General features: G+C 36.0%; 1 protein-coding gene across 1 annotated transcript in view; it reads right to left on the bottom strand.

Moving 5' to 3' along the window:
• CPS1 (carbamoyl-phosphate synthase 1) overlaps positions 1-21058 on the bottom strand; it is a 129049-nt gene that overhangs the window by 61624 nt on the left and 46367 nt on the right. The window contains 11 exon segments of the mRNA XM_005672159.3: positions 2009-2207; positions 3558-3768; positions 5494-5638; positions 8583-8711; positions 10368-10525; positions 11486-11675; positions 14652-14747; positions 16980-17078; positions 18890-18967; positions 19892-20030; positions 20903-21009. Coding sequence (XP_005672216.2) covers positions 2009-2207; positions 3558-3768; positions 5494-5638; positions 8583-8711; positions 10368-10525; positions 11486-11675; positions 14652-14747; positions 16980-17078; positions 18890-18967; positions 19892-20030; positions 20903-21009 — 1551 coding nt within the window.

The following is a 21058-nucleotide window of genomic DNA, read 5'->3' as shown; positions in this document are numbered from 1 at the left end:
AGGTCAGTCTTTTACCACTTAGGGAATTTAGTGATTAGCTGACACTGATGAGGAAATCATCTGTCCTTGCTCTGGGCCATCGTTTTGAAATAATCTGTGACCAGAGCATAATTAGACCCTTCCTTAATAAGATCTTGTTTTGGGGCAGATGTCCTTTAGAATAAAAAGCAAATGAAGAGAAACCAGACATATACTAACACAAAAATAGGACTATTTCTAAATGGACATCAGTCAGTATCCAAGACAGGTTCTCTTTCTTTATAGCTAAGCATTAATATTAATAGAACCATGAGAATCTTAACAAATACAGAGATTCAGATTTTTGAATATAGGTAGAGACTAAATTTCCCATGACAAATTCAATATGTCTTCCCACAATCTTAGCAGCTGATTGTACACTAATCAATTAGGAAAACCATGTGGTGATTTAGTTTGGACAAGTTACAAGTAATAACAAAACTTAAATTAACCTTGAGTCCTATATAGTTATTTTCACTGGATAAACACTGTCTTTGATATTTTCCATGGAATAATAGATTTTTATGCATTTTTGGCCTCCAATTTAAAATAATAACAGTCATAACGCTGCCTTCAATAAACTTCTGTGATGCCTCAAATAGACCCGAATTCCCATTAATGTCAGTTTAGTAATCTTCATGTCAGTTGCATGACAAGCTACACATTCAAAGATCACTAAAGCCAAACAGATAACCTTTTCACATTGCTCCAAATTTAATTAGAAATAAGGAAAGCGTCTCAAGAGCAGGGATAAACAAAATGTTAGCCCAATTCAGATATGCAATTTGCGAGGCATACTGGTATTTCAAGAGTTAGACAATATATTCATATATTTGCTACCCTAAGCACGGAAGAGAATACCAAAAATAAGATATTTATGGCACTATAAAATTAAGAAAATATTTTAGGTATTTAATAAAATTTATAAGTATTATATTTAAAAGTTGGTCCTAAAGTAACTAGATCTCTAAGTAACTCATCATGAATTTTTATTATTTTTAAGGATACTGTATATAATAGTACATGGAGTACATTCTATAAAAGAGAAGTAGACATAATAAGAATGGAATACACAATTGTGTTTGCTCAAAATTCATGCTTTTTAATACTTTGTATTATTACAATTCACATCTATTAAGTGAAGATTTCACTATTTTTCAGTGGAATAACTATTGTGGCTTTCCCTGATCCTATTCTACTACATTCTCATGGCACCTGCATGTAAATACTGTATTTTTGTTATGGCTGCACCTGCAGCATATAGAATTTCCCAGTCCAGGGACTGAATCCAAGAATCTGAGCTACAGCTTTAACCCACTGTGCCAGGCCAGGGATCAAACCCATGCCTCTGCAGCAACCCAACCTGCTATGGTCAGGTTCTTAACTCACTGTGCCACAGTAGGAACTCCAAATACTGTATTTAAACATTTACCAGAGTTTCATTCATATTACACGCGGTTCTGTCAATATATTCTGAACTTACCAGATGCAGGCAGTGTACCAAAATTATCTACACCTTATTGGCAATTTTATCCTCCCTATGTTTTGCACGTAGTAAGAACTCAGGAAATGTTTACTAACTTGAATTGAACTAAGTGTAAGGTGTTAAATATTCACTGAAAACAAACCCTAAATGAAACACATTGTAAAATTACCTCACATTCCTTGGCCTACACATTTTACAGTAAACATTGTGAAAGGGGACTCTGTCCACAAAATGTGAATTAAATGACAGTTGTTTATTTGGTGGAAATACTACCAACCAAACTTCTCATGGCATAATTCTATTGTTCACCTCGAAGCGTCAGAGAAAAATTACGATTTAAAACAGCTGTGCCTTATGTTGAACCACTAGGGAGGAAATGACATTCCTACAAACCCTCCAATCAAGAACCCAGTATCCAAAGAAACTTAAGACTTTCAGTAACATTAGGGTGTAACAAAATAACTGAGCACGAGAATGAAATAGAGGCATTAACCAAGGACTCACCTCTCCTACGCTTTTCATAGAGCTGCCAATTCGGCTAGATGTTCCATGGAAACGATCAAGATCCCAGCGAGGAATCTTGGTAACCATGTAATCCAGGCTAGGTTCAAAGCAGGCTGACGTCTTTCCTGATACAACATTCTTGATTTCTGGAAGTGGAATTCCTAGGGCAATCTTTGCAGCAATGAACGCCAATGGGTAGCTATAAAGGAGGAGACATTTTTTTTTTCTTTCAAGCAGTAAGTTAAAAACAGCTCAAAATATAAATTGGTTTTTCTTAGAAATTCTAGTATAGTTTCACACCAGGGTATAAAATATACCTGCTTCTCTGTTTGGATAAAGATTTTAATAGCCCCTTCTAAAATAAAGTGAGTCAGGATCAAGCACAGAGGCACAGATCACAAAAAAAGTTCATTCTCCATGCCTGACATGCAGAGCTACAACTCTCAACCTTTACCTCTTTAACCAAAATCAATAGCCTCCTTGATGTGCATAACCTTTATAAAGATAAGAATCTGCAAAATATTCTTTTGTAAAAATATATACATGGCTGCACCTAGGAAGATGGTGGAGTTAGCTGGTACTATAGGGCATGTATTTATGATCATAAAATGCAGTCATTGCAAGTTTGGATCCTTGTTCTGTCTCCAAATTATCTTTGAACTTTGTGCTCCTTCCACAACACTTTGAAAATCTGACTATGCTCTTCTAGAAGGTCACTTTAGGTAACCATATTTGAAAAATTACTTCACAAGACATGAGTCCTTCAGTACAACTCCCTAGTCTAACAGGTGAGGAAATATAGAGATAATAAGTGATGTATCCATAGTCACACAATTAGCGGAAAAACCAGACGAACTCAGGTCTCCCAAGTCTTTGCTGAGGTCAACCATCCTTCCACAACTTTATGTAGCACAGTGTAGCTATATAAAAATATCTTTAGCGGTAAATATTTTTTCATTTAAATGCCATGTAAGCCAAATACAAGATGTTAAATATATTAATGGAGACAAAAGGTATTAATTGATTTTCCCTCCAGTTATGCTTGCTAGCAATTGTTAAATAGATACAAGTTTATTTAGTCAGTTGCAAAATTTACCTATAGAAAAACCCTGCATTGTTTGTTCTTGTAGAGTTTGACTGAAATAAAATAATGTGTAGTGCATGATTGAGTCAAGTGAACTATATTATTTGTCTAACATTTGCTACACACCTGAAAAAAACAGCTGAAGGGCTAAAATTAAGGATTAATTTGCACTTTTACCAACATCTGCAAAGTGCAATTAAGAAGCAGATTTTTCGCAGCCTGCTTTGACTACCCAGATTTTGATTAGTTTATGATTAGCCAGCAAACAAAGCCAGCCAGCAATACCATTTGCCTCAATCTGGCAGCAAGCTCATTAATAACCATGTCTTTAGGACATGATTGGGAGTTAGCATACAGAAATAGGGACTATCACTTGCAAATGCAGCACAATCTTCCACTAGCTGTCAGTTTTCCAATTCAATCTGTGAAAATCTGCAAACTCATGGTCAATCATTCTGGTCTTACCCAGTAGCCTTTGAGGCCAGGGCAGAACTTCGGGACAGCCTGGCATTCACTTCAATGATGCAGTATTCCATTGAGGTAGGATGAAGAGCAAACTGAATGTTGCATTCACCCACAATGCCCAAGTGGCGAACAACATTGATTGAAGTACGTCTCAACATCTGAAACTCCACATTGGAGAGTGTCTGGGCAGGGGCCACAACAACTGAATCACCTGCACATCCAAGCAACATTCGTTATTTGGTAGCAAATCTAAATAACCAACCTGAGCAACTTAATCTATTTACATGATGCAAGACACAGAATAGGCTAAGGGTTTGCTGAGCAAAGAATTATCTTAAGGAAATACACACAGGGCACATTCCCTCTGATTGTTTTGCCTATATTACTCCGACATATTTTTTAAAGAAATCTTTCTAAGCTTCCCCAAGCTCATCTAGCATCTCCTTACTGGATTGACATTAACTTCTTCAATTTCCCTTCTCTGTATCACAAATTATCTCTCAAGTTCTTCCTTTATAAAATATTAGCTCCTCTTCACACAGACTGGCTCATCCATCAGTTTTATCTATCTCATTCCTCCCCAGCTCCTCACTCCTCTCCATTCATAGTCCCCTGTATCTTCACTCTCTTAGTCCTTAGTCATCATCTCATCTGCCTACAAACATGCTCCCAGATTCCTACTGGCTCAAGAAGCCCCTCTCCCAAATGCCGGACACTTACAAGAACCATCTCTCATTTCTTATGACTAAACCATAAAACTTGAAAAGTTTACCAGCTCTGCTACATAATTCCTTTCAATACGGCTCACATAACAAACTTTGCATTGAAACTGTCCTCTTGAACATCCAAAGCACCATTAAATCCTCATTCTTGACTTTCCAGCATTTGCTACAGTCAAAACCGAAGCTCTTTTATAAAGTACTTTCTTGCATTGGCTTTCTTGGTAACTATCACTCCCTTCTTTTTCCTCAATACCAATCCTTCCTTTTCTTCTGCCATATAACTGTAATGTTTCCCAAGCTTAGGTCCTTGACTTTATTCTCTTTCTTTCTATGCCTCTGTGCTTAAATACTTAGTCAATGCTTCCCGCTTCATGTTTCCTTTATACCAAGTCTTCCAATGATTTTGTATCAACTTCTTTATTTCTACCCTCTTTCTTGGGTTCCAACTCCACATTCTCAAACCTCATGAGAGTTCTGCCCACCCTTCAAATTTAGCAGTTCTAAATCCTAAGTCATCATCTGTACCTTCTAGTTTAATTAGTTTCCCTTCCTGAAAAACCTATTTATCTCACCTATTCCTATTTATTGTGGCTATTTTCTCATCACCTAGTGACTAACACCTTGTCTGCTTTAAGCCTTCCTAATCTCTCTCCTTACTTCTCAACATCGAATCTTACAGATTTTACCTTCACTCTATTGTTTATATTTGACCTTTTCCTCAAGTGAAATCAGAATAATAATACCTACTTAGGAGGGTTTCTGCGATCAAATTAAATGTGAGGGTATTTTCAGATTTCCTGCCATGGCTCAGTGGAAACAAATCTGACTAGCATCCATGAGGATGCAGGTTTGATCCCTGGCCTCGCTCAGTGGGTTAATGATCCAGTGTTGCCATGAGCTGTGGTATAGGTTGCAGATGCGGCTCGGATCTGATGTTGCTGTGGCTGTGGCATAGGCCTGTGGCTACAGCTCCGATTCCACCCCTTGCCTGGGAACCTCCATGTGCCACAGAGGTAACATTACAAAGCAAAAAAAAAAAAGTAAATGTAAGAGTATTTTCAATACTGTGAAATACAACATATGCGTAAAATTTTATCACACTTTTTCCACCAGGAATAGTAACTTAAAGAAAAGAAAATTAATAAAGACTGCTATGAGCCATCAGAGACATGAGCTGCAGGCATTACCATAATGCTTGAAGGTTCCTCGCCTACCTGTATGAACACCCATGGCATCAACATTTTCCATGCTACAAACAGTGACACAATTGTCATCAGCATCTCGGACCACTTCAAATTCAATTTCTTTCCAACCTGTCACTGACCTCTCCACCAGAATCTGGTTGGTCATAGCAAAGGCCTGGAAATTGGTGACAAAAGATACCAAAGAATAAGGAAAGGCACTAGCTTTACCATGGATATTTGGCAAATGCCCCAGCCTAAATCCTGGTCTGCACTAAAGTCTCTATCCCCCTCTTTGCTCCAGAAGGCACACTGTGTCAGAAAATCAGGGAGGCACTAGAAATAGCATCCTGCAGTGAATATGCTTGATTTACATTATTGAGCCTTGCCATTCAAAGTGCTGATATGACATTAAATCAAACTAATTTAGGAAAAAGAGAAAATAATTGAGCAATCAGGCAAAGGGAAATGAAATTATTTCAGCAGCTAGGCTTCTGTGAAAGCAGAAAATGTGATAAGTGCAAATAAATATGGAAAAATAGGTCTAAAGACTCTGTCTTTCTCTAAAATAGCTAAGGGTGCTTTGTAAAGAACATACACAATAAAAGTCAGTTGATGTTGATGAGGCAAGAAAGGAGATGATGATGGTTGTAAACAGTTAGCCAAGATGGCATATGAAACTTGGGAATTAGAAGAATCATATGTGACTATTATTATGGGTAATCACTGCCTAAGTGCTTAAATACTCTGAGTCATATATCATGCATGCCTGATTAAACAGATATGAATTAGTATAATTATCATTTCTTATTTACTCCTTACCCACCGGTGCGTAGAATGCTGAACCCAAAATCTGAAAGAAGCAGTCTCTGACCCTAGGACATTTAGTGGCTGAAAACCCAAGACAGAAATGTCCCTTTGTCTCATAATATATTTGATTTGTGATGGCAGTGAAAGGAGGAGAAAGCAACTGGGGAAAGCAGATTGAATTTTTTCAAATTATTAGCAGGCGGTATAATGAAATAATAACTCAATGTTAGCAATTCCATAATGCGCCTGAATACTATTTTTTTTAACTTCAGTCAACACTACAGGCTCCAACATGTGCATTTGAAAATTAACACATTGATCCCCACAGCTACCCATGATGAAGTTTTCCATGTGGTTAGGAAACTCTGTTGTCAGTGTGAACAATTTAATAATGATTAATTTGCCATACTAGTAGAAGAAATCTGGGAAACAAAGGATATGAATTGGGGGAAGATTTTACATTCTAATGGAGTAGACTGGACACCAGGACAAGATCTTCATCTGTTGCCTCAGCCTATTCTTTATCTTTTGAGTCTCGGATTTTATATAAAAATTAATGTAGGAACCTAGATCAGATTAATGCAATGTCTAATGATGCTAAATATAATCTCAAGAGAGTAAGGGTTAGCTTAGAATATAACAATACCAGTAATTATTCTCAAGGGAAAAGCTAGGTTTTTTTCAACAAAGAAAACCATTCAATGGCTTATTAATTATATTAAAGGAATATAATTTAAAACTATCCTATTCCAATACTGTCTTCATTGTAAACATTTTTAGATGATTGAGTATTCAGAATGATTTTTTTATACCGCAAAAATTTTTTTTTTTGTTTTTTGTTTTTTGTCTTTTTGCCATTTCTTGGGCTTCCACAGCATATGGAGGTTCCCAGGCTAGGGGTCCAATCGGAACTGTAGCCGCAGGCCTATGCCAGAGCCACAGCAATACAGGATCCGAGCCACGTCTGCGACCTACACCACAGCTCATGGCAACGCCAGATCCTCAACCCACTGAGCAAGGCCAGGGATCGAACCCGCAACCTCATGGTTCTTAGTCGGATTCGTTAACCACTGAGCCATGACGGGAACTCCTAAAAATATTTTTTTTAATTGAGACCAGGTACACATTGTCATGACTGACTGTAACAATGAGGTTTTTAATATTACAAACATTGGGAACGTCTAATGTGCTAGAAGAAAAAAATGTATAGCTCCATAAATATGTCTTTTCTTTAGGTACATGATTCAGAAGTCCAGATAGAAACAATAAATATTTATATTAGGTATGTTTCCCCTTTTTTAGTTTGTTTTGGCAACTTTAGAAAAACTAAATCCAAGTTGTTGACATGTAAGATTGTCATTGCAGTTACTTCAATATATTTAATCTTATCTATTCTCAAAATCCTATGTCGACAATTCAAAGGCCTCGTTTTGTTTTACTCCCAAAGTAAGTAATGCTTGATATTTCCTCAGCAACCCCCAAAATAGCCCTCACAATAAATCTCTCAGCTTCACATCCATGACTGCCCTGTGGAAAGTTTTATGGGCCTCCTGGCTACACGTGCATTCATTCACTCAATAAGCCCTTACTGAGGTCCCGTATTGCAAGGCAACTGCTCTATTCTGTGGTACTAGAATGTGGCCAAGTTCTCTGCTTTCACGGAGCATGATCTTGGTGACAATCTCTAACTTACTTTTTTGAAGCATATCTTAATTTTCTCAAGATTTTTCCTTTAATACTTAAGAAGGATTCAGAAATATGTTAACATGATTTTGATAGAAAATAAAATTTAAGCACTCAAATCTCACTTTTGCTTGTGTGTGTGTGTGTGTGTGTGTGTGTGTATGGCGGTTGGCAAAGAAATTACTCATTCATGATAACTTAGAGGTTTATGTTGTATATATTTTAAACACCTGAATCTGAGGTAAAGCTAAAGTACTCAATGTGTTTTGTTTCCCTTACTGGATGTCATCCATGTTGTATTATTTTCAAAAACAATGGAAAAGGGAACATTAAATTCTGGGTTTTTTAACAACTGAAATACATTTTAGCAAGATTGATTTCATGTCAATGACATCAACAGACAGTACAATAAAGATGGGCTTTGGGTTAATGCTATGTTCCAGTGCAAATGATTGCATTGTACTTCCCTGTCAAAAGTGTCATTTCTTGGACAACACTTTTACAGGATGTGAGAGTGATTTATAAACAGAGAAAGGTCGTTTCTCATCTACATAACTTTCTCTAATTGAAAGGGTATATCAGTAAATTTTTGAGGTTGGTAAGAATTTGGTCTCTGCAAAAACACAAACCTTGGTGCTGAGATCCAATAAGGTCTCCTTGTTAGGACAGATGCCTGAGCCTAACCCGCCCAGGGCGTAGGCAGAACGGATCATTACCGGGTAGCCAATGGTGTCTGCTGCCTTCAGTGCATCCTCAATCTGTCAACAAGAACAAGGATTCACAGTTTTAAATGCTGAGCACACTAGCAGAAAAGACCAACCAAGAGTCTGGCAATTCAGATAAATAGGTTTAATTGGGGAAAGTGACCATTGGGGAAATGTTCTATTATTCCCTCCCTTCTTTCTGAAAAACAAGTGTTATTTAAAATTTTAAGTAAAAGTTCGAGATTTTTAAAATATATACAGAAGGCTCTTTTTTAATCCCTTTGGTGGTAAATTTTATTTTGCAATATATATATATATATATATATACATAAAAAAAAAACAGAGTTCTTGTGTGGCTCAGCAGGTTAAAGACCCAGTATTGCCACTGCAGTGGCTCAGGTCGCTGCTGCGGCCCCAGGTCAATCCCTGGACCAGGAACTTCTGCATGCCATGGGCAGAGCCAATAAATAAATTAATTAATTAATTAATGTCCAAAGCTATAATAATCATCATTAATTTGAGAATTTTTAAATTAAGTTTAAAATTCTTCATTTCTTAACTAAACAAGGTTTTAGACTATAGAAATTAATTTGATATCAGTGCAACAAACCATTAGGAATACTATATAGAAAGCGATTTTTCACTTCTCAAGTTCAGTCAGAGAGTATTCCCAGAAGCTTGGAATTTTTTTTTTTTTTTAACTTATAGAATACAGCATATGGTGGCTATATTTTTCTGTCATGGAATATTATTACACTACCAATGGGAATGTAATTACACCTTTCCCATATGCCTGTTTCTCATCCTAAGGAAGCAAGGACATAATTAAATCTGGCAAGGAAAAAATAAATGTATGTCAGGAGTTTCCCAAATGTTCAGCAGAGCTATCCTGGGACTATTCCTGATTGACAGCTTTGCAACATGCTATGTACTGAATAGCACTCTTTTCTGAAAACATACATATCCCATTTTTAGTTGGCCCAGCAGCACTTGCGTTATTCCAGAGGATTTCCCTATTTCTACAATGAGGAAGTTGCATCAAAAACTGTCTCCAGTACCCCCACTTCCATGACTCTATGCCTGAAATCAGCAATAAAGTCAGAAACAAAAACAGTCATATTGGAAGCTGGCATTTTCCTGGTACCTGGTAACAGCCTATCAATAGGCACAGGATACGATGGAAAAGGATTAACAGAAATGCAAAAAAAATCTATCCCCTTTTAACGTCTAAGCCACAGGTTTCTCAGTCATAAATCTTGCTGATTAGATCCAATGTATTTTTCCCAGATGAGTTTATTGTAAAATGTTTATTCCATTCTAACAAAAAAATTAAATTCAACCATTTCCCATTTGCATTTACAAAATGTGTGACCAACCCCAGGAAGAAAGTAAAAATTACTCTGGCATTGCAAGTTGACATAGTTCTTTGTTTTGATTCAGAAGATTTGATACTCAGTGGCACTTCAACCATTGATAAACCACTTCATCTTTGGGCTTATGCTTCACTTTTCATAAAATAAGATATCAATACCCTAACATTTCAGCATTGAATGCTATAATTAATACACAGTTTCTCTTGAGGTACTAACCCATTTCTGGAGGAAAATATAAGCAAATATAATACTTTATCATTTGGGGGCATGACAAATAATTCTCTCTACCACGCAAGAAACATAATGTCCCTGTTTCTCCAGATCGAAGATTTCTTACCGATTCTACTGCAAAGCTTGGAGCAATCTTTTCATTAATCTCATTTAGCTTGTCTGAGAACAGCTGTCTATCTTCTGTGGCCATAATGGATTCAACTGAGGTCCCCAGGACTTTCACTCCATATTCCTTGAGCACACCTCTCCTGAATAGTTCCACTCCTACAGAAAAACAAAGTTTTATTTAATTTGAATACAACCTTTTTTTTTTAATCTTAACTCCAAAAATCTACCACAGTCCACAACAGAATTGTACTTAGGGTAAAAAAAACAAACATTTTTGAAAGAAAAATTCTGAAAACATTTTAGCAAAATATTTTGTTGATCCCACTATTACATATATTATCACCTTCTCCAAATGATTTTTACTATTTTTATTAATAAAATCATAAGATTATAGTGAGCCTTAAGACTTAGTATATTTCCTTTTATCAGGAAAGTTTATTCCTATAATGAGATTCTCTTATTTAAATAACCTCAGTTATCCACCTGGGTTAAAAATTATTAGAATTGTCCCTATTTCCACAAATTTTACGTCTAACTTAGGCTGTCTTTAATAATTGACATACAAAATACATCACCAACTACTTACCTCAACTAGCTAATGAGATTATCATTCATGACCTATATCTGAAGGTTTGGAACATTTTAAACAGGACAGAGCATAGGACTCCGCAGACGCATGAAGGGATGGGTGGTTGAGAGACTGATCCATGTTATCATGAAAATATATGTGAAAGTCAAATGTTACAGGGCTGACATATAAGAGCACAAAGCCCTTAACCAATGTTAATTCTCACTTTTCATTCATAATAGTTCTCAGGGTTTCACTGGGAGCAGAGAAAAGCAGGATCCTGAGATGGAGGAAGGAGACTCAAAAAACCTACTCATCCACTCCAGAACATTAAAGCAAAAGGTCTCTCTTTCTCCCCCAACTGTTCTATGAAATAAACTGGTGGTATTCATCATGTGACGCTTTCAGGTGGCTGTTTGCTAAGCTCCTTCACACAGAGGAAAGCTTTAGTGAACATAACAGAATACAATTGCAAAATGAATTAAAATAAAAAAAATATGCCTAAGTGCATGAACCAAAACTCTGCAATTAAACTTAAAAGAACTCACCACAGTTCAGAGCTGTCTGGCCACCCATGCCTAGAATTAACCCATCTGGCCGTTCTGCCTTGATGACCTCTGTGACAAACTGAGGAGTGATGGGGAGGAAGTAGACAGTATCCGCTTGCTTTAAGCCCACCTCATTGGTCTGCACCGATGCAATGTTTGGGTTCATCAAGACAGTTTTGACATTTTCTTCCTGAAAGAAACAAAAGGCTCTGGAATCCTAATATACGTCTAAAGAGAATAATCATAATCAATGAAGGGTTATCAGGTAACAAAATTTTTAGGTTATTCTACATGCTGTAGAGATCAGTAATGGGACTAGTGTGAGTGAAAGTGAAAGGAAGACAAACATTTGGTGAAAAGAAGGAAGAAAGTGCTTGAAAATAAAACTATCCAGAAAGAAGTAGCTATCTCTTGAGGATCACACTGAATTCCTTGTCGCTGTAGGTATTAAGCAACACTAGAGATGTTTTCTATAGAATTTGACTGAGGTCCACAAATATGACTCAACCTTACAGCTCAATTGACCCTAAAAAATAAAATATTCCAAAAATTTTGAATGAGTAAAATGGAAAATAGAAAAAAAAGGGCAACATCAAAGCTGCTTCCTATTCTAATGTTTGTTGAAGAACAACACTGAGTGTATATTTTAAATGCAAGATAATGTGCTCCCTTCTAGCTGGAAGCACTGAGAGCCTTCTGCTGGTTTCCATTTCCTTCAGATTTTCATGCCTGCTGTAGCGCTTTGACAAAGGTCATTATACAGTGGTTTATACATATTACATAAAAATAAAATTACCATATGGCATAAAATAAAATACAATAAAAATTTTGTGTATGTGTGTGTGAAGACGTTCATAGTCCTATCTCATTCCTGGTATCCAGAGACCTCTAACATAATCATGTAAGCTACTAAGGATAACAGCTTTATAAACCAGGATGAGGGTGACACTTAGCAAAATAATCATTATGACATATGACTAGATGGGTCTTTTTATTTTACCTAGTAGCATGTCGGTTTTGAACTCTTCTAAAAATTCAACTAAATACTCAGATGAAAGTATAGAATTCATCCTTAAAAGCCCTACATATCCATGGGGGAGAATCTGAATGAAAAATTAAATATATTTCATACTACTTTCAATTCAAATAGTGCCTTAAAACTTTTAACACACTTTTTGTTAATTAATTTGATTTTTATAACAAGACTATGAAAGAAGTTTTTACCTTACAGATGAAGAAACTGAAATTCAGTAAGGTTAACTTGCCAATGATCATATAGCTGATAAGTGGCAAAATTAGGACTCTAATCCAAGTCTTATGACTCAAGTCCTATGCCCTTTCCTCAATAGGAGTTCTCTCTAAAACTGTAACGAATCATTTCAAAAAGAGTATTATTAACAAGATATTGAGGAGCTACGTACAGATAAGCAAATGCATTTAAAATATGGGTTAGAATTAAATAATTACGTCTAAACAGATAACACATCATTAAGAGAAGTCATAGAAGGTCTCCCTGCTATAGAAAAAGACCAACAGATATGTACATTTGTTAAGTACTTTTCTGAATATACTATAAAATGAATGTAGCTTTTTTTCTAAATCCAATTACAAAGGAAAAGGTCCCATAAATGCATGTGATGAGTGTCTATTCATTTTAAAACTTAGAAATAATTTCAAACCATTTTAATAAATGTTACATTTCTTCTAATATAGTTCCAGTTGTAACAGATGCACAATTTAAGTCTTTTTAGATATTTAGTTCATTAATTCATCTCTATTAACCTCCTAATTATTTACAACACTACATTGTATTAGTACGCCTATTCTTCAGTTCATATCTATAACTTCACCTTTTGGATGTAAAGCACATAAAAAATACAATCATGAAAATATTAATTCTTTATAAAACTACCAAAAAGGATAAAAAAAATGACATGCTAGTTAAATGTATTCTAAACCCTGAACACACTTAGATTGTGTTTCTAACCAATCTGAACTGGATATCCACTAGTCATCCATCTAAAGATAAGTTGAATTGTAATACAATGAAATAAAGTACACTTTGTGAAAATATACACAAAAAAACCTGTGTGCATGTGGGGAACATCCGTGGGTATACGGGAAAGAGTATTAAAAATAAAAACAAATGGAAAGAGGAGAAACATATTTGGGGGCTGTGTCTGTTTTGAACAGACAACTGTCAGGTGAAAATCTCTACCTATGGAATACTGAACAAGACAAAGAAACAAGGGGAAATTTTAGCTAACTGTTTTTCATATCGGTTGTCCTAGTCTCCTGCTCCCTTCCCTTTGTTGCTCTTTCCTAGCCAGGTCTCTTGTTAAGAATGGCTTTATACCACAAAGTCTGTGGAAAAGTCACGGAGAGCTCATTTTGCCTTTGGATGGCCTGATTAGCACCAAAATGGGGACTATCCCAGAAAGTAAAGACACCGAAGAAAAGCCAAATTAACTCCTCATGAAATAGAAACACCTGACACATCCAGGGGAATTTTTCTCAAAGTTTACTTTACTGATAAAGACTGGGGAGACTCTGAGAGACTCTGAAGAAGCCGGGAGGATCTTCCTCCCAATTTAGGTGTAAAACCCTCTATCTCACTTGAAACTCCAACCCTACCATCCGGGTAGGGCATCCAGTCCAAGTCACAGATGGAGGATCAGGTGTCCTAGTGACCTGTAATAACTTCTAAAGCTTCGACAAAAGGAAGTGTTGCCTTGGCTCCTCCAGCTAGATCTTTCCCATTTCCACCAAAGAGATGCCAGAAACACCCTGTAGAACACCTGAAGTACTTGGGCACCAGGGAGGCCCAAGTTCCCTCTTTCACACAAAAGACAAACATGTTTTAAAAGCTCACTGCCTCAATAACATCTATCAGTGCAGATTTATATGTTTTCAGTATAAATAGGTGATAACACAGGCACTTTCTGAAATCAATCTAATCTTCTTAATCTGCAGGTGTGCACAAGTGAGAAAGTTAAAATCTTGTTGATGATCAAACTTTCTTTAATAGAAGATGCATAAGGAATAGTGAAGGAAATTAATTATAACGACTTTGAAAAAAGTAGTGTCATAAATCTAAATTATAAAGTACTAATTAGGACTCATTAAAGGCAGTATATTAATTCCGGCAAAGATCACATTCTCTCACCTTCATGGCTTTTACAGCTTGCGATCCCGAGTAATCAAATTCTCCTGCCTGACCAATGGACAGACCTCCTGATCCTAGAATAAGGACTTTGGAAACCTGTCAGAAATAACAAAATGGCATGGCTTTTAGTATTAAGATGGGGAAATGCATGGGGAAGATAAAATATATCGTCTGGGTTTATGTGGTGATTTAAAGATAAACACTATTGTCTGTTTATATAGTGATTTAAAGTATAATGTTTTGAAATATATATATGAGTTAAACATTTCTAACTTCAAAAAGCAATTTCCAAAATCAGTTTTTACACTCAAGTAAAAAAATTTTGGAAGAGGCCTACATTTTATTTAAACACATACACTATATAAAAATAATTACATAAACATATATGGAAACAAATCTATATGTGTATATATAATTAATATAATTTACATATAATTTTTAGATTAAAGTCTCCTTAAAATTTAATTGATTAAATGTATTACTGTTCCACGGGTTTCTTCTGGACAAAGGATAGGCATACATACAAACAAGTCTATGGGCCTTTCCTAACAAATTAAAAGAAAATACAGGAGGCAAGAGGACACAGGGACACCTTCATATTTACATTTTACCTTTACTGTGCAGTTCAGTCCAGAAATACTTACAGAAAATACAATAATAAAAATATTGTGTTTTGGCAACATATTGAAATTCATATAAATCATATACACAATTTCAAGAAAAACAGTAACTCTGCTTTATTTTTTAACCCAAACTGCCAAGCCCTTCAGGGGAAAAAGATATTCTTGATCATTGCAAGAGATATGGAATTGGGAAACTCGGTTTGTATTTATTGAGTGCCTACTACATGCAATGCAGCAAAGAATCCCAAATCATACTTTTCCCTCACTATTTGAAAAAAGAAAAGCATCTGAAAAACATATGAGAAATACACTATCTGGTGGGTGGTTTCTTTAGCTACTGAGAATCCACAATTTGATTGGACCTTGAGTGGCTGGATGACCTTCAATCTCTCCATCTCAGGAAAAGAGGCTGTCATAGAAATCTTACAAACCATCTAACTCATTATTTAATGTAAACATAGAAATCAATTATTTCCATTCATAAAAAAGGATATATATATATATACATATATATATATATATATATATATATATATATACCTGAAAATGCACATACTCCCTTCTAAATACTATAACGATGCTGTGATATAAGTGTTCCTTAACTATGAAAGAACTGGGTAGGAGTTCCTGTTGTGGCACAGCAGAAACAAATCCGACTAGGAATCATGAGGTTGCGGGTTCAATCCCTGGCCTGGCTAAGTGGTTAAGGATCCGGCATTCCTGTAAGCTGTGGTGTAGGTCTCAGACACTGCTTGGATCTGATGTTGCTGTGGCTGTGGCTGGCAGCTATGGCTCCAATTGGATCCCTAGTCTGGGAACCTCTGAGTGGCATGGGTGTGACACTAAAAAGCAAATTAAAAAAAAAAAAAAAAAAAAAAAGAAAGAAAGAACTGGGTAGAAACCTTTTCCTATTAAGATGCATATTCAAGGAGTTCCCATCCTGGCGCAGTAGAAACAAATCCGACTAGGAACCATGAAGTTGCGGATCTGATCCCTGGCTTTGCTCTGTGGATTAAGGATCCGGCATTGCCGTGAGCTGTGGTATAGGTCACAGATGTGGCTTGGATCTGGCATTGCTGTGGCTGTGGCGTAGGCTGGCAGCTGCAGCTCTGATTGTACCCCTGGCATGGGAATCTCCATATGCTGCGGATGCAGCCCTCAAAAGACAAAAGACAAAAAAATAAAATAAAATGCATATTCAAACAAATAAGGATTCAGGTCTTACACTATATTAATCCTTATCTATCAGCTCTTCAGAGGAAAATAATATTATTCCATTCATGATGTTGAATAATAAATCTTATTTAAACAAAAAATTCTATCATCCATAATGATTCTGTGGTCTGAACTGTATCTCAAGCATTCATAGGGCTATGGCTTATTGAATAACGGAAAATACATCAAATTTAAAACTAAATTAATCCTTAGTCTTTATTAAATTATTTTTATTAAAAAAGTTTTAGGATAAGTGAACTTCGGAAAATAAGATTTTTTAAATCAAAACATGAAGATTCCAATGAACACCCAATGAATCATCAAGGACAGATCAAATAATTAGATGTTAAAATGATGGGTGATGGCAATATTACCAATCATATTTCATAGATATCAAGAAGGTTTACAACATTCACTTAAAAAAAGAAATCACCACATGGTAGAGAAAATACAAAATACATAAACCAAAAAGAAGTCCACAAATACTGACCTCAACACGAGATGCTACTAGAGCTGGCTTTGGTAGGACTGATGTAATGGTGGTACCTTTCCCCTTCTTTATCAGTGAGAAGAAGGAATCAAACAGATACTAGAAAAAAAAAATATAGCCAACTAGTTAGAAGTTTCAAAATTCATAAAATTGTCAGATAAAATACAGTATGCCCTGTTCAATTTTAACTTTAGATAAGCAACAAAATAATTTCTTGGATAGTATTCCTATGCAATATTTGATTTTTTTTTTTTTTTTGGCCAAAGCTGACAAAACTAAACATTTACTACTATAAGAATTAAATCAAATAAACACTTTCAACTGCTCATCTAATCCTATCAAAAGAAAATTTTCAGCAAGACAATGAATATTTCAGATGATTCCTCCTGAAAATGTCATTTTCAGGCCCTTAATTAGGAACAATTTTCTTCTTCTAAATAAAATTCTAGCTTTGCAAAATAATAATAATAATAATAAAGCTATATTACTTGTATCTCCTAAAGTTAGAAATAATTAGATTAAAAATTTTTCTATAAGGCTTAAAAATATCTCTAAAGATTATTCTTTTTAAAAATTTTATTGGAATACAGTTGACTTACAAAGTTGTGTTAATTTCAGGCATATAGCAAAGTAAATCAGTTATACCTATACACATAACCATTCCTTTTCAGATTCTTTTCCCATATAATTACACAGTATTAAGTAAATTTCCCTATACTATGCAATACGTCCTTGTTACCTATCTATTTTATATACAGTGGTCTTAAAGTTTATCAGTATATTTACTTCTGCTGTTGTTCTAAACATGACCAATTTCAACAAAGATAGTCATTCTGCAATTATTTGGCAGGACCGAAAAAAAAAAAAAGTGATACCAAATATCATATGTCTTAACTTCAATGTTCCTAATCTGAAGTGCAACAAGAGGCAAATAAGTTAAATTTTAAATTAAAAAAGTATTTAGCATGCTCTAGACAGTAGATGTATGTAACAGTATTTTTTTTTTTTTTTGAGTTTCATCATGGGTAGGCAATGTTGTATAGACTTTGGCTATTAAGAACCATTATTTCCTAGTAATATTAAAACAAGGAGAAAATACAAATATCTGAAAAGGCAACTCAAGGGTGAGGAAGTAGTCTACAAAGGGGAAATTCTTATTCTCCTTTTTGTTTTACTTAGGTATCTTTTCTGAGAGCATCTGCTGACAAGAAAGGATTGTCAGCATTAGTACGGGAGGCCCCAGGGTATGGAAGAGTCACTCCAGACTTCCCAGACTTTGCTGAGTGTCACCGCAAGCTCTTGTTTGGAAAGACATTCTTGAACAATGAACCAAAAACCCACACAAAGAAGTAAAAATCTTTAAATTAAAAACTAAACTCCTCTAAGCATTCCTTAAGGTTCCTTTCTGAAGCCACTGGACTTATATGTATGTGCATGCATACCGTCCCCTCTTCACACCCCTGCCCTTCTTCTTGCTCCTGCTGCTGTTTATCCTCCCTTTGTGGCTACACAACCAGTTGCCATAGGGATTTTTGTGAAGTCACAGATGGGGGATTAAAATTTCATTTCAGTTATGAGAGGGAAAGAGCAAGAGGAAACTCATTTGCATAGTACGACAATTGTAAATTTCAGAACTAAATATATTAGAGTGATAATCATTTAAATAAAAATCACATTGCATTGGTATCTTAAGGGCTTTCTCACTTTAAATTTTAAAAAAGATAGAAATGTCCTCCCTGATATTCATGAGGAAATTGTCACACAATATGAGTGTTATCAAAGCACTCTTTTTAAGAACGCTCTGTACCAAGACCACCTAGGATGAATATTTTGGTTTCTCAATTTTTCACATAAGTTCAATTCTGATTAAAAACTTTAAATATATAACAGGCCTCATCTTTCTGACATACCTCAGTGTCCAATGGCCCTGGGCTGACCTCTGGGTGGAATTGCACACCAAAAAATGGTTTGCTTTCATGCATAATCCCCTAAAGGAATAAGAAATGGGAAGAAATTCCTTCAGTAACAAGATGCATATCAACCAGGACTAGGTATGATTCAGTGGACAGTAAAGTTCGAATTTAAAAACTAAGTCAAATGCTGAGACCATTCTAAAAACAAACAGTACTAACAAAAATAAGCCAATGGGGATTCAACCTGTGTGATTCCCTTATTAAAAACAACTGATTTGGTCTATAGCCTTTGAGGCCCCTCTAGGCTCTGTTCAGAATAAACTCCAATCCTCTTCTTTTCTCCAACTCCTAAATTACTTCTCCAAAGGTCTTGTCAAAGCCTACTTCAGTGCTAAGTGAATCCCAGAGACCCACATAAACTGGGCCCAAAGGGACTTAAACCAATCACCCATTAGCAATGAATGTGTAAGACAGCCATTGATTAAGCACTGAAACAGTGCATCTTAATGAATCAACTGATAGAGAATAAAACAGAGAGAAATGACTTTTTAAAAAGCAGGAGGCTGTTGGAGTTCCCGTTGTGGCTCGGTGGTTAACGAATCCGACTAGGAACCATAAGGTTGCAGGTTCGATCCCTGGCCTTGCTCAGTGGGTTGAGGATCCAGCGTTGCCATGAGCTGTGGTGTAGGTCGCAGACGCGGCTTGGATCCCACGTTGCTGTGGCACTGGCGTAGGCTGGTGGCTGCAGCTCTGATTCGACCCCTAGCCTGGGAACCTCCATGTGCCGCAGGAGCAGCCAAAGAAATGGCGAAAAGACAAAAAAAAAAAAAAAAAAAAAAAAAAAAGCAGGAGGCTGTGGGAAATCCTCCATAACAACAATTCTTCCACATACACACCACGGAAAAGCCCACATAAAGAAGGGAAAGGTGTTTGTAAGACAGAGTATTAAAAGCACTGCCTTCCTCCTCTGCCCTCAACAGGACTATTCAGAGCACTTACCTCATTTGTTTGATCATTGACATTCACAAAAAGTGGTTTCCAGCCAGCAGGAAGGGTGCTGTCCAGGGCATAGCCATGATTCTGAGCAGTAATGAAAGCCTGTCTGTTTGTGATATTCAAAACAGGCTGATTCTGCCCTCTGGAGAGAAGAGGTGAAAAAGAATATGGAAAAGGAAAAGTGAAAAGAAGAATATAAACACATCAGTTGTAAAACAGTGAATAAGAAAAGCCTATTAAAATTCAAAATTTTGCACTTGCTTAGTGAAAATTACTCTGTGAGAAAAGTCACAGATTGTTAATTCCAATAATTTCAGCCGCAAAAATCAATCCAAGAAGCTTTGTTGTGTGTTAAATATTGGGTCTATTAAACTTCTATAATCAGTTTTAGAAAAAAGCAATTGAACTCATAACAAAAAGTTAAGATTTGCTCACTAGCTTAACAGAGGCGGACAAATACAAGCAACTTATTTTAAGAGAACTACCGAAGTGTTAAAGCCAAAGGAGATATCTGGGGGGATGATAAAGGGATAACTTCACAGCCCTGAATCACTTTGAATTATACTTTATGGGGAGGGTGGGCTGTGAGGGAAAGTTCCAAGTTGAATAAATTAACATCATTTGGGGTAAGGAAGTAAAACCAAGAGGATCTGAAGATTTCTCAGTTCTTAGGTCACGCTAGAGTGTTACAATGTTAGCAGTGCTCTGAAATCAAGCTTAAAATCAGAACAATTTCCCTTGGAATAGCAGTTGATTGAGTATTATGACCTCAATTTATGCCAAGGAAAGGAAAATAACTTTACACTATGGCAAAGTTATCGTTAAAGAAGGCTGCCTTTCAAAAATGCAATAAAAGTGGTATCAGGTAGTCAGACAACTGTGAACCATGTAATAGTGTGGTTATCTATTTATTCTAAAGAAAATGGTATGTAGGTTCTCTAAGTCTTTTCAGTTTCGTTTCTAAAAGTATTTCAGAGCTAGTCTGACCCATAAACAGAAGCATAAATGCCTCACCTGTTGGCCATGGCCATCTTGTAGGCTTTAGCTCCAGCGGCCAGTCCTGTTATCAAATTTCCTGTACTGATTCCAAATAACGGCTCCTTGCGATCACTTTCCAAGATCTAAATCAGAAGAAAATTTTTATATATGCAGAACATTTTCCACAAAAAA

Source organism: Sus scrofa, chromosome 15 (genome assembly GCF_000003025.6).
Source record: "Sus scrofa isolate TJ Tabasco breed Duroc chromosome 15, Sscrofa11.1, whole genome shotgun sequence".
In the NCBI taxonomy this organism is placed as follows: Eukaryota; Metazoa; Chordata; class Mammalia; order Artiodactyla; family Suidae; genus Sus; species Sus scrofa.
This window is presented reverse-complemented; position numbering and strand designations above follow the sequence as displayed.